The sequence below is a fragment of the Coregonus clupeaformis genome, unplaced genomic scaffold (assembly GCF_020615455.1).
Source record: "Coregonus clupeaformis isolate EN_2021a unplaced genomic scaffold, ASM2061545v1 scaf3102, whole genome shotgun sequence".
Classification (NCBI taxonomy): Eukaryota; Metazoa; Chordata; class Actinopteri; order Salmoniformes; family Salmonidae; genus Coregonus; species Coregonus clupeaformis.
The window spans coordinates 24,651-39,357 of record NW_025536556.1 but is presented as its reverse complement, the minus strand read 5'-3'; the positions used below and the strand labels follow the sequence as shown (position 1 = coordinate 39,357).

At 42.7% G+C, this 14,707-nt stretch overlaps 1 protein-coding gene across 2 annotated transcripts; it reads left to right on the top strand.

The window, feature by feature from the left end:
* Positions 1 to 9,681: 9,681 nt before the first annotated feature.
* Positions 9,682 to 13,825, top strand: LOC121566001. 2 transcript variants are annotated; one of them, XM_045220074.1, is made up of 4 exons: positions 9,682 to 10,113; positions 12,487 to 12,695; positions 13,038 to 13,125; positions 13,571 to 13,825. In XM_045220074.1, exons 1-4 carry the CDS (start codon positions 9,708 to 9,710, stop codon positions 13,753 to 13,755), a joined length of 888 nt encoding a protein of 295 aa, XP_045076009.1. In that variant the 5' UTR covers positions 9,682 to 9,707; the 3' UTR covers positions 13,756 to 13,825. The 2 variants fall into 2 exon arrangements, with proteins under 2 accessions (XP_045076009.1, XP_045076008.1); XM_045220073.1 differs by having other exon boundaries at positions 12,442 to 12,695.
* The last annotated feature ends 882 nt before the right edge of the window (positions 13,826 to 14,707 follow it).

Below are 14,707 nucleotides of genomic sequence, written 5' to 3'. Positions count from 1 at the left end.
TCGCCCCACAGTCAGAGCAGAAGTAAGGCTTCTCTCCTGTGTGTGTTCTGCGATGAACTTTTAGGTCAGTTGATGTTGTGAAGCATTTTCCACAGTCAGAACAGGAGTAAGGCTTCTCTCCCGTGTGTGTTCTCCGATGAACTTTTAGTTTAGTTGATGTTGTGAAGCATTTTCCACAGTCAAAACAGGAGTAAGGCTTGTCTCCTGTATGTATACGTTCATGTGTGTTTAAGATATCCAATCGGGAGAAACTCTTTCCACAGTCAGAGCAGGAGTAAGGCTTCTCTCCTGTATGTATACGTTCATGTTGTTTTAAGTGGCCCCGTTGAGAGAAACTCACCCCACAGTCAGAGCAGGAGTAAGGCTTCTCTCCTGTGTGCGCACGTTAATGTATTTTTAAGTGGCCCAGTTGAGAGAAACTCGCCCCACAGTCAGAGCAGGAGTAAGGTTTTTCTCCCGTGTGCACTCTGTGATGAACTGTCAGAGCCTTTGATGTTGTGAAATTCTTCCCACAGTCAGTGCATGAATACAGATTCTCTCCTGAGTGTATTGTTAGGTGTACTTTTAGCTTTGATAGAATTGAGAAACTCTCCTCACAATGTGGGCAGTGGTGAGACCTCTTAGCTCTGTGATCTTCCTGCTGTTGCTCTCTGGATGTAGAGAATGTCTCAACATGGTCTCCTGTGTGAACAACATCAGAAGAACCAGTCAGTTGGTGTGATATACATGTCAATCAAATGTATTTTATGAAGCTCTTTTTACATCAGCAGCTTTAAAGAAACCCAGTCTAAAACCCAAAAGAACAAGCAATGCAGATGTAGAAGCACAGTGGCCACGAAAAATTCCCAGAAAGCAGGAACCTTGAAAGAAACTTAAAGAGGAACCAGGCTCAAAGGGGTGACCAGTCCTCTTCTGGCTGTAGCAGGTGACATATGTATTCATATCAGTAGGCTGTACAATACAAATGGGGATTAAAACTATTCTAAAAGCAGGTAAGAGTTGAAAGCTAAAAAGGGTCAAAATTCATGAAAATGATGAGCCATATCATCCTCCACTCACTATCACAAGGGTTAGTAACTACACAGACTCATTTCATAGAACTTTAAAACACTGGCAGTTTGTCTACTGTCAGAGGAATTCTATAGGAAGAGAGACTGCAGATTATTTCAAACAACAATTTCATAAATTTCGCAAAAATGAAGAAATCAACCAGTTGAAAGCTTAACAAATATAGTCGGTCTCTGCTTTTATAGAAAAAGTCCAACCTCTTGTCTATGTGGCAGTTTAGCAGATATGTGGAAACAGGAACATAGTGGAAAAGGCCATTGGTTTGTCTGTGCAGATGAAGACAGCCCGAGGTTGATAGTGGAAAAGGCCATTGGTTTGTCTGTGCAGATGAAGACAGCCCGAGGTTGATAGTGGAAAAGGCCATTGGTTTGTCTGTGCAAATGAAGACAGCCCGAGGTTGATAGTGGAAAAGGCCATTGGTTTGTCTGTGCAAATGAAGACAGCCCGAGGTTGATAGTGGAAAAGGCCATTGGTTTGTCTGTGCAGATGAAGACAGCCCGAGGTTGATAGCACGAGGGCTCAACCGTATAACTGTGTTGTCACAGTTCACACTAAATGTGCTCCTTCCTGCAAGGTTCCACACACCTGACTTCCTGCAGATAGTAAACCCACGATATGTCTCACATGCTGATGTCGCACCTAAACGGATTTTAGCTATACGCCCAGTCTTATGACTAAGTCACACAAAGACAAGTTTATATCAGATTCGAAAAAACACTAGCATATAACAAGAGACTATTCTTTAAGCAGTAAAACATGACTAACTATGACATTTTCCACGACACTACTTCACTTCTTTAGTCTACTCTCTGATCACTCCAGATAGCCCAGTGAATAAAACAAATGCTGGCAATACTGGTGTCAAACCATGCAAGTCTCAGTAGCATGAAATAACATCTACCTTTTCATACAAACCGTTAAAAATGAAACAGTTCTACTGGAAATGTTCATGCAGTGGGAAGTTGGAATGAATAACACAAACTTAGTTAGATAGAATCTGCTCTTACCCTGAGAAACAGATTTCCCAATCTTCTCCTCCTCTTCTTCATCTTTAATGTTGACATTCAGCTCCAGTGTTTGACTGCAGTCTTCCAGCTTCACTGATGCCATCTCTGGATCCTGCAGTAAACTGGGCTCCACTGTCACAATCAGGACCCAGTGACTGTAGGTTTGGACTCAGTGTGGAAGGAGAGAGGCAGGCTGGGTTTGTCCTCACTGTTGATGTTACCGGCCTCAGATTTAATTATAGTCGTCCTGTAGTAACAATGAGAAACAGACACAAAAAGTTATTGTCTTGACAGTTCTGGCACTTTCTTTATTCTCTAAAAATATATTATATTTCTTCTTGTTAAATCATCTAATTCAGTGCTTGACTTGGACTGAAATAGGTGCCGGTACTGTTTATATTTAGGTGCAGGAGCTCCACAATACTGTTGAGCTAACGTTCTATAAGAGGAACAGGAGCTCAAGCACTAGATATTTGAGGTGCCGGTACTTAACCTATAGCAGATTTTCCCAAATTCACATACAGTACCAGTCAAAAGTTTTAGGACACCTACTCACTCCAGGGGTTTTCATTATTTTTACTATTTTCTACATTGTAGATTACAAAGATTCTACAAAGCTGTCATCAAGGCAAAGGGTGGCTACTTTGAAGAATCTAAAATATATTTGATTTGTTTACACTTTTTGGGTTACTACATGATTCCATGTGTTATTTCATAGGGTAAATGTCTTCACTATTATTCTACAATGTAGAAAATAGTAAAAATTAAGAAAAACCCTTGAATGAGTAGGTGTGTCCAAACTTTTGACTGGTACTGTAAATGCATAAATTACAAAAGCAATTTAGTACAAGGTTACAGTTTGTTTTAGGCAGCACTATGTACTATTGTCCTGAATAACCTTGTCTTTAATGTATTACTTCAATCAAAAACCAATTGTATTTCCTGTTCACACCATATTAACATTTATCGATAAATACAGAAACAACAGAATGTGTCTGAATATTAGTACACATGTAGAAAACTGATAATCATTACATTCAGCTTCAAAACAGTAGTGCAACCGTGAAATTGTCTCTCTGCACTGCACTGAAGTCCGTTGACGCTGACCGAGTGGCCTGCACTATTTTACCAGCTTGTTAATTTTACACAAAACCAAAAATGCAAAAAACAAACTCGAAAATCTAAAATAAATGGATTTACGCCTGTATCTCTCACAGAAATAAAATGACATTCACTTTCTATGATCTCTCTCCCTCTCTGTGCTGTTATAGACATAAGCCGGCAACTCTCTTCTCTCCAGCATTGCACTTCATCATTTATCTCCTAATAGAATAATAGCTGTGGGAAGTGTGCTGGAGGTGCTGGAGCACTCTGCAGTCTGTTTAGAAAGAAATTAAATCATTCCCAATACTCCACCAGGAGGAAGCCTAGAATTTCGCCACAGAGGATCCATAGCTAATTTTAAAAAATAGCCTAGCTGTGGATTGTGTGTAGCCAAATCACAAGGCATGCCTAACGTGTGGCAAATCTGTCAGTTAACAGCATGCAGCCAAAACAGGCCTTTAGCAAATATTTCTAATACAATCGCTGGAAAACAGAGGTTGTAAAGCAAATGGATCCTGCTGAAAATAAAATACTAATGTCTGTATGTTACCAAGTTATCAACTTCCAAATAGGCCTATTGAGTGAACAGCATTGTTTAAAAAAGTAAAACAAGAGAGAGATAAGCTTTTGGCCGGTGAGTGAGCTGCATATCATTGGGTGAGTCAGTGAAAGTGGAAAGCTTTTTTAGGACTATATCTTCCTCCTCATATTGTACAATGTGTTTCTCTGCACACTTAGGGGCCTCGGCTATTGATGGATTCAAGACAAGGTCGTTTTTATTGATCTCAGATTCTCAGTGTCAAAGTAGCCTGTCATTTTGGTCATTTGTGAGGTATTAAAAAAGATTCTGCGAAAGTCTCCAGTGATCTAAAATGATGTAGAATTGCATGAAATCCATTTATAAAAATAACAAATTTTTCCCAAACTCTAGGCTACAAAAAATATATTCCATGTGTGTAACTTCTGCAAGCGGCTCCACACCACTGCTCTATGCCCGTACGCGAAAGCCATGATAATGCATGCAATGCTTTGTTATAAAGGTTGTTTGTTTTTATCCGTTCTGGTACCTCAGAGCCCCCCAGGTCACCCCCCTCTCGGACTCACTTTTGGTTCCGGCACCGCCCAATTTACAAATGAAGCACTGGAGAACTGGGTAGCTGCCGCTGCCTCCTCCGGGACACTTCTCCTTTGCATAAAGTTAATCAGGCTGTTGATTGTGGCCTGTGGAATGTTGTCCCACTCCTCTTCAATGGCTGTGTGAAATTCCTGGATATTGGGGGGAACTGGAACAAGCTGTGGTACACGTCAATCCAGACCATCCCAAACATGCTCAAAGGGTGACATGTCTGGTGAGTATGCAGGCCATGGCCGAATTGGAACATTTTCAGCATGTTCAATTGTGTACAGATCCTTGCGACATGGGGCCATGCATTATGTGATGGAGGTGGATGAATGGCAGGACAATGGGCCTCAGGATCTTGTCATGGCATCTCTGTGCATTCAAACTGCCATCGATAAAATGCAATTGTGTTAGTTGTCTGTAGCTTATGGCATCCCATACCATAACCCCGATACCACCATGGGGCACTCTGTCCACAACATTGACATCAGCAAACCGCACGCCCACACAACGCCATACACGGTGGTCAGCAGTTGTGAGGCTGGTTGGGCATACTGCAAAACTCTCTAAAACAACTTCGGAGGCAGCTAATGGTAGATAAATTAACCTAACATTCTCTGGCAACAGCTCTGGTGGACATTCCTGCAGTCAGCATGCCAATTGCATGCTCCCTCAAAACTTGAGACATCTGTGGCATTGTGTTGTGTGAAAAACCTGCACATTTTAGAGTGGCATTTTTGTATTTGTTAGGGATCCCCATTAGATGCTGCCAAGCACCTCCTCAGCTACTCTTGTCCCCAGCACAAGGTGCACTTGTGTAATGATGATCATGCTATTTAATCAGCTTCTTGATATGCCACACCTGTCAAGTGGATGGATTTTCTTGGCAAAGGAGAAATGCTCACTAACAGGGATGTAAACTAATTTGTGCACAACATTTTAGAAATAAGTTTGTGTCTGGAACATTTCTGGGATCTTTTATTTCACCTCATGAAACATGGGACCAACACTTGACATGTTGCGTTTATATGGTTGTTCAGTGTATACAGTATTTCTAAAAAATCATACAAACTATCAATAACAACATTTAAATTGAACAAAAATCATATTTTCTGTTCTAATCAGGTCCATTCACAGGCTCAGAAGGAACCTGTGAGGGCGGAACATTTTCTGGCAACAGTAGTCCTTGCAGGGCTTCTGCCGTGAAGTCTTGGAGGCCCAAAAACGTATCAGCTGCAGATATAATGATGTCCAGCATCTTGAACTTCTTGTGCAGTACAATTAATAACTGTGGCTATAAATACAAAAAAATCCACCTTCAAAATAAGTGTATCCAGATCACTTGATTGACGTACAACATTTGCAACTGGTTGCAGTGCATCCACCGCCATATCTTCTTCAGAACTGTGGCCTCTTGCTATTATAACTCTCTTCACCGCCTCCACATAGGAGATTTGCTGTACAGCCCTGATCCTTGACACCTCAACCTCTTTCACCCTAACAGGGCACTCTGGGAATTCAGGAATATGACCCCCACCACAGTTACAACATTTTACATTCACATGCTCTTCAATAACATATTCCTTCCGTCTGCAAACACTTGACATGTGGCCAAACTTTTTACATTTCTTGCATTGCATCAGGTTTTACACAAACTCTCTTATGGGGTATATTATATATCCCAGCTTTACATAGGGTGGTAGATACTCTTCATCACACATCAATAATAAAGATGAACGCTGCTCCTTTTTCACATTCTCCATCCTTCTTCTTCGGGATTTGGTTGGCGGAGTGCATTCAACTTTTAGGTGCATACACCGCCACCTACTGTACTGGTGTGTGAGGCCATTCAGAGCCTATATACATTAAATTCATTGAAACGGTAATTAATACAAAATTGCAGTATTAGCCTGCTCTAAAAAATGTGAGGGTAAATGTTCTTGGTTCGTGCAGATGACTGACCTCCTCAGACCAATTGGCAGTACGCCCAGAACATTGTTCTGGGATCCAAAAGGGATATCTCAGTTTCAAGGTCTCAGCTTGGAGAGAAGAAGCCTTGTGAGGTATTGGTCGGTCACATGCAGGAACCAAATGTTAACGATTAATTAATTATTAATAAAGCTAAAATCATGCAAATATAACTTGTCTGTGTAAGCAGTATATAGGACAACTAACGGGACTGCCCCGGCAGAGCTCCCAACCGACGTGTACTATGGTGCTTTTACGTTTGTTGGAACCTCTCCAACAAGGGACTCATTTGACTTTGAGTCCCTTCGTGGCGATTTTCCACGACAAAAACCCACCACCCCATTCCACTATTTAACACCATCTAGTCCTACGCCAGACCACTACCACTCAACACCAGTGGCGGCTCCTGAAAAAATTCTCAGGAGGGGCAATTTTTTTGATGATTTAGGTGACCTACACAGATTTAAAAAAAGATATGTCCAGCAACAACATGAAGACAGGGGCAGCATATAAGTCAATACCAGAAGCATTTATTGACTGATCTCAAAAGTGTTGGCTTACCAGGGTTGGTGGAGCCCTCAGTTTCATCTTTGCCTCGCAAAGCTAACTCAAACACTCCGCAAAACTTCACACACTGGATTAGCCGGCTGAGGATGTGGCGGTTCTTGCTAATGTCGTAGTAAATATATTTGTTATAGTGAATATGGAATATGATATGTTGAGTAAAATGTTGTGCTAAGATCTATTTAGGTCAGGAGCTGGTTATAAGTTATGTTCCTATCCAATAACAATGGACAAAAGGGTCCTATCTTGTCAGCCTTGTCAGCAGGTGGCCAAGGACAACACCCATGCCATAGGCCTCTCAGTTCTTCCAACTCACGAGTTCTTGCTCTGAGGACACACACACACACACACACACACATCATCACTGTTAAACACACACACACACACACATCATCACTGTTAAACACACACACACACACACACACACACACAAATCCCCTCTCTTAGGCTGAACATTTGAAGACAGAGAACCCGACTCAGAGCCAATGCAACAGTGACAGTAGCCTGGAGGGGACCTCGCCCAACTCATCAGGACCAATCAGAAGATCAGAACTACTAGATTGAACCTACTTCATTTATTGCATAAAATGTCTGCACACAATGTTTCGGGGCTCTCTTCAGATAATAATAATAATAATAATAATAATATGCCATTTAGCAGACGCTTTTATCCAAAGCGACTTACAGTCATGCGTGCATACATTTTTGTGTATGGGTGGTCCCGGGGATCGAACCCACTACCTTGGCGTTACAAGCACCATGCTCTACCAGCTGAGCTACAGAAAGTGGATACTCATGGATGCGCATTGCAATTGTAAAATGTCAACACAATTGGAGACACCACGTCATTTTTGGAGACATGTTATTGACAGTAAACTATTGTAGATGCGACTGCTAACTAAATAAAACATTTTAGCTGGCTAGCTAATCATCTTAGCTAAATGTGGGGCAAACAATTCAGTTATTTACCGTTAATTTGAGGGATTGGGGTGAAAGAAATCGAGTTACATAGTGATACTTTACGATATACTGTATTGACAATATCGCAATATTTTAGCGCTAGTTGGCTGTACCTGCACCAAAACACCATTATTGTTCCTTCATAGCTTGTTCTCAATCTTTTCACATTGGGAGCCAATTTGTTTTCAGCACTTTTATTTCCATGACTGATCAAAACTCGTTCTCATGGCTTTCTGATCCCTCTGCAACAGACATATGGTGCGCAATAAAATCACAGTATCGAATCGCAATACGTATAGAATCATGAGACTCGCAATGCTGATGCATATATCTTATCGTGAGGTTCCTGGCAATTCCCAGCCCAAGTTCATTTGCCACAACAAATCTCTTCGCTAGCAAACGCAATGTGTCTCCAGCAATGTTTACTTTTTTGACGTTCTATGGCATCTCCACTTTCCAAGCATATATGACCACATGTAATATTTTGGTAAGTGATGCAAATAGTGAACTATGTAGGGCCAGGATGTAAAATATATGTAGCTGCAGCAATTTCTCTTATTTGATATGGTAAGTAATGGGGCTTGATTTATAGCTCCCTAAGAGTTTGACGAACAGGTCCGTGAACGCGATTGCAGATATCTTTACCTCTGAATAAACTGCCTTATATTATACAATTATCCACCTTGTCCAAAAGTCTCTACTTTTTCTCCGTTCTCCAGTAAACTTGTTTTATCAACAATAGTAAGGTTCAATGACACAGAAAGCAGTTCAATGTCGGGGTACAGAGTCGCTCTCTTACCAGGATCGCGGTCCGCTCTGACCAGGGTGAAGGTGGCCGGCTCCACCTCTCTGCCAGCAGCGTTTTCATTATTTAGTCAGTTCGTAGCGGGTATGTACACGATCAACAAGATCAGTCCAAAACCGAAGATCAGTCCAAAGCAGAATGTTTGCAGAATGTTTGTAAACTAAGTCTACAAATTAAAAACATAAAATAACGCCACACTGCAGGTCGCAACATAGACGCTGATAGCCGCCATTGTCTTAGTTACGTTCAACGTTACGTCACGTATGACGAAGCGCGTAAGTGCATGCACACAGACACCCATAGAGAATGTATTGAAAGCTTTGAAATGTGAAAAAAATAGATTTTACATGACAGGCTATGAGAGACTTCTGGGCGATTTTCAACCTGACTGAAATCGCCCAAAAAAACGGGCGGGGCCATTTGAAGCACGACTTTAGCCTGATTTGACATTTAGTGGCTGGCAGATCAGACGTGAACACTGATAACTGCTGTTGCCGTGATATAATTTTTTATAAATTTATATAAAAAAAAATATATATATATATTTTTTTTTATAATTGATTAGAAAAAAAATCCCTTCCTTTTCCCGTTTGGCAGTGCGTCGCCCATATCGCCCTATTGAACAAGCCGTCCCTGCCACCATGTAATTGACACATGCAGTGAGGATTTCACTCTGCCCACCAGGAGTATGTCAGTTGTGAGCAACAACAGTTTGAAGAGAGCCTCTCCTCTCCACGGTAGTGGAATGAGTGAAAGTTGCAAACCTCTTGTGGCTCTAAAAGACGTAACAGTGGCAGTCAGCCAAGAAGGCTTTAGCAAAACTGCAAAGAAGACGCTCAGCTTGATCCTAAATGTGATCAAGTGTAGAGTGGCCAACTCTGAGAGTTCATCTGTTGGGCAGATTGCAAGTGAGGAGTGTCTGATAGCCACTAACATGTTAGACTCTGTACTGGAGAGCCTTGACCAGTTGCCTGACATGAGCGCTGCCGATGAGATCACAAGGATAGAATCCCATACCTCTATCGCAATGGATGAGACAGGTTCACGGTCAACGCTTGTGAGGCAACAAGAAATAATCATATCTGACACCAATATCATAGTGAAAACTATAATGGACACAATGAAGACGGACGACCCAGAGATGACTTCAGCAGAAGAAAATCTGGATAGGCTCCTGTCAGTTGAAGCCCTTCAAGGTGCATCTGGCAACCTGATCGCAAAGGTCCATGGTCTCATTCAGGAGATAACCATAAACCGCCAGCTTCAATCCATGGTTGGCCACAGAAGCCTCTCTCAACCAGCGCTGCCTAAACCAGCCCTGAGGAAGCTGTCAAAGGACGATGCCTCAGAGCTCATTTACAACTTTGCCCAGACTTCTGTTAGGAGACTCCTGGGGCAGTGTATGGGAAGGCCTATGCCACCATCGGCTGAAATGGTTTTGGATCAGGTCATCAAGTTGATGACAGACGTGGTGATGGACAGCCTGACTTATGTGTCCAAGTCTACAATGGAGGATGGTAAGTGAAAGTACCTCTTTTCATCTGCATAGGACTTAATTGTAACATGCTCAATACAAGTCCATGGAGAATAAGAGCACTTCCTCCCAGCTGCCCACTGCACTGAGGCTAGGAAACACTATCACCACCGATAAATCTACAATAATCGAGAATTTCAACAAGCATTTTGCTACAGCTGGCCATGCTTTCCATCTGGCTACCACTACCCCGGCCACCAACTCTGCACCCTCTGCTGCAACTTGCCCATGCCCCCCCCCGCTTCTCCTTCACACAAATTCAGACAGCTGATGTTTTGAAAGCGCTGCAAAATCTGGACCCCTACAAATCAGCTGGGCTAGACAATCTGGACCCTTTCTTTCTAAAACTAGCCGCCGAAATTGTCGCAACCCCCTATTACTAGTCTGTTCAACCTCTCTTTCATAACGTCTGAGATCCCCAGAGATTGGAAAGCTGCCGCGGTCATCCTCCTCTTCAAAGGGGGTGACACTCTAGATCCAAACTGCTACAGACCTATATCCATCCTGCCCTGCCTTTCGAAAGTATTTGAAAGCCAAGTTAACAAACAGATCACCGACCATTTCGAATACCACCGTACCTTCTCCGCTATGCAATCCGGTTTCGAGCTGGTCATGGGTGCACTTCAGCCACGCTCAAGGTCCTAAACTATATTATAACCGCGATTGATAATAGACAGTACTGTGCAGCCGTCTTCATCGACCTGGCCAAGGCTTTCGACTCTGTCAACCACCGCATTCTTATTGGCAGACTAAATAGCCTTGGTTTCTCAAATGACTGCCTCGCCTGGTTCACCAACTACTTCTCAGATAGAGTTCAGTGTGTCAAATCTGAGGGCCTGTTGTCTGGACCTATGGCAGTCTTTATGGGGGTGCCACAGGGTTCAATTCTTGGGCCGACACTTTTCTCCGTGTATATCAATGATGTCGCTCTTGCTGCTGGTGACTCTCAGATCCACCTCTACGCAGACGACACCATTTTGTATACATCTGGCCCTTCATTGGACACTGTGTTAACAAACCTCCAAACGAGCTTCAATGCCATACAACAGTCCTTCAGTAGCCTCCAACTGCTCTTAAACACTAGTAAAACTAAATGCATGCTTTTCAATCGAATGCTGCTGGCACCCGCCCACCCGACTAGAATCACCTCTCTCGACGGGTCTGACCTAGAGTATGTGGACAACTACAAATACTTAGGTGTCTGGTTAGACTGTAAACTCAACTTCCAGACTCACATAAATAATCTCCAATCCAAAGTTAAATCTAGAATCGGCTTCCTATTTCGCAAAAAAGCCTCCTTCACTCATGCTGCCAAACATGCCCTCGTAAAACTGACTATCCTACCGATCCTTGACTTCGGCGATGTCATTTACAAAATAGCCTCCAACACTCTACTCAGCAAACTGGATGTAGTCTATCACAGTGCCATCCGTTTTGTCTCCAAAGCCCCATACACTACCCACCACTGTGACCTGTACGCTCTTGTTGGCTGGTCCTCACTACATGTTCGTCGTCAAACCCACTGGCTCCAGGCCATCTATAAATCACTGCTAGGCAAATCCCCGCCTTATCTTAGCTCATTGGTCACCATAGCAGCACCCACCCGTAGTCTGCGCTCCAGCAGGTATATCTCACTGGTCATTCCCAAAGCCAACACCTCCTTTGGCCGCCATTCCTTCCAGTTCTCTGCTGCCAATGACTGGAACGAATTGCAAAAATGTCTGAAGCTGGAGACTCTTATCTCCCTCAATAACTTATAGCATCAGTTGTCAGAGCACCTTACCGATCACTGCACCTGTACACAGCCCATCTGAAATTAGCCCACCCAACTACCTCATCCCTATACTGTTATTTATTTTGCTATTTTGTACCCCAGTATCTCTATTTGCACATAATCTCTTGCACATCTATCATTCCAGTGTTAATACTATTGTAATTATTTTGCACTATAGCCTATTTATTGCCTTACCTCCATAACTTGCTACATTTGCACACACTGTATATATATATTTTCTGTTGTATTTTTGACTTTATGTTTTTTACCCCATATGTAACTCTGTGTTGTTTTTATTGCACTGCTTTGCTTTATCTTGGCCAGGTCGCAGTTGTAAATGAGAACCTGTTCTAAAACATTGCGTTTTATGATGTAAAATTCACTGGTTGTGTCCAAAATGGCACCTTCTTCCATATTTAGTGCACTACTTTTGACCAGACCCTATGGGTCCTGGTCAAAAGTAGTGCACTATAAAGTGAAGAGAATGTCATTTGGGATGCAGTGACTGACTTCAATGGCTGCGTCCTCTTCTCCCAGTTATTGTACACAGGTCGGTCACACTAGCGTGCTCTTCTCACTCAGACACCAGCAATGCCACAAGTGACATCACTCATGGTGTTGTAGCTGACCTTAATGCTACTGAGGAATTCCCTGCCAGGAGCCTTAGCCCGGCTGATGTAAAGGCTGACGGCATGGCCCGCCTTCCCTCTGCCAGAGGGGAAGAGACTAAGAAGAACAGGAAGTGGCGTTTCCTACCGAAAATGCATAAGTTTCCAAAGATCATGATTAAGGTAGGGTGCTCTGTGTTTTGAGATTACCTCTGTAAGGCAGGGCTGACATTTACCCTACAGATTCACTACACCCCTATTGTCTCTCAGCATTAGAACAATACTGTTGTCATTGTCTTTAGGAGGTTGAGTGAGGACGCTGTAATGCAATCCTAATACACATGGGAGAGAGTCAATGGCTATGTCCCAAATGGCACCCTATTCCCTATATAGTGCACTACTTTTTACCAGAGCTCTCTGGGCCCTTGTCAAAAGTAGTGCCTTACGTAGCGAATATTGTGCCTTTTGGGATGCACACTCTCTATTTTACACAGGCTCAGTTGTCCTGATGTGTTTTGTCAACAGCTGTTCAAGACAAAAGGGGAACCGAAGAGACACCCTGAACAGGATGCACTGCCTACCAAACGTCTCAGAGAGACTCATATTTCACAGGGTAAGTGATAAGCATCGATAATGTCATATTGATGTATCACCCTATGACAAGCTTGTTAAAACAGTGACAACAGATACAGGCAGACCGACGGACAGACATGCAGACAGACAGGCAGACTGACAGGCAGACGGACGGGCAGACAGACAGACAAGGCAGACAGAAAGACAGGCAAACAGGCAGACAGACAGACGGACAGGCAGAGGGACAGGCAGACAGACAGACAGGCGGACAGACAGGCAGACAGGCAGACAGGCGGACAGACGGACAGACGGACAGACAGACAGACAGGCAGACAGACAGGCGGACAGGCAGACGGACAGGCAGACAGACAGGCAGACAGACAGGCAGGCAGACGGACAGGCAGACGGACAGGCAGACGGACAGGCAGACGGACAGACACAAACACACACATTCATTTTCTGATTATGAAATGTTCTTATGACAGATGCTGAGTGTGAGGTTCCAGAGGTTCCATCCACTCCCCCTCCCAAGGAGGACCTGACAACCACACCGGCCCCTGCTCCCCAGGAGTCCCAGTCCCGTAAACGCCCACTCATAGTCAGGGTGTTACACGCTCTCTCCAGAGCCATCTCCAAACCATTCAGAGGAGCTTCTGGGAAGAAGAATTAGCCAAATGCCTGATTTTATTAATATTATATTTTAATCAGAGCCTTTATTTAATAAAACATTACTGCATTGATTTCTGTCTATAGTAGTCTTCATGTATGTGCAAGATAACGGTAAAGTACTTCAAACCACATAGTCAAAAGTATTCATAGTGAAGTACCGTTTATGATTATTGATTGTGGAAATACACATAATACAGAAAAGTTGCTGTCACATATAAAGACAGACATAAAGGAGAACTCTGTAGACCAGTCACATTCTCAAGCCATAACTAAATCCATGAATGGATCTCCTATAAGATGACAGGAGAACATTTATAACACTTTCTATGAAGCCTATATCTATAATGCATACACTCAAGTCATTTACATTTTACATTTTAGTCATTTAGCAGAAGCTCTTATCCAGAGCGACTTACCAGACTCTTATCCAGAGTTAGTGAGTGCATAATTTTTTTTTTCATACTGTCATACACTCATAATGACTTAATTGAGTTAAGTGTTAAGTGAAGTGCAGTTATAAACACATAATGAGGGCTTATTATGTATTTCTTGCAATAAAAACAGAAAAATGCTACTAGTTTATTAAATATTCATGACTGCTATTGCACGGCTCATGTCCACACTTCTGTACAATAGGGGGCAGTAATGCACCATAACGTTGGATGCCAACTGCCTATAAACCCCACTGAAGAAGAAAAAGCTACTCATGTAATGCATGCTGGAAAGCAGACAAAAACTAATGATTTGCAAGAGATCTAAACACGATTTATAAGCTACTGAACAACAAGTCCAATAAATCATTGCTAACCGCGTTTGCACTTTGAACAGATTTCTCGACAATAATAATGGAAGATGTGACTGGGGCTCAGCTCATTGCAGAGGCACTAAAAGCTCAGCTGAAGTGTGTGCAATATATATAAAACAGTGTTATACTGTGTAACCGTGTTGCTAAT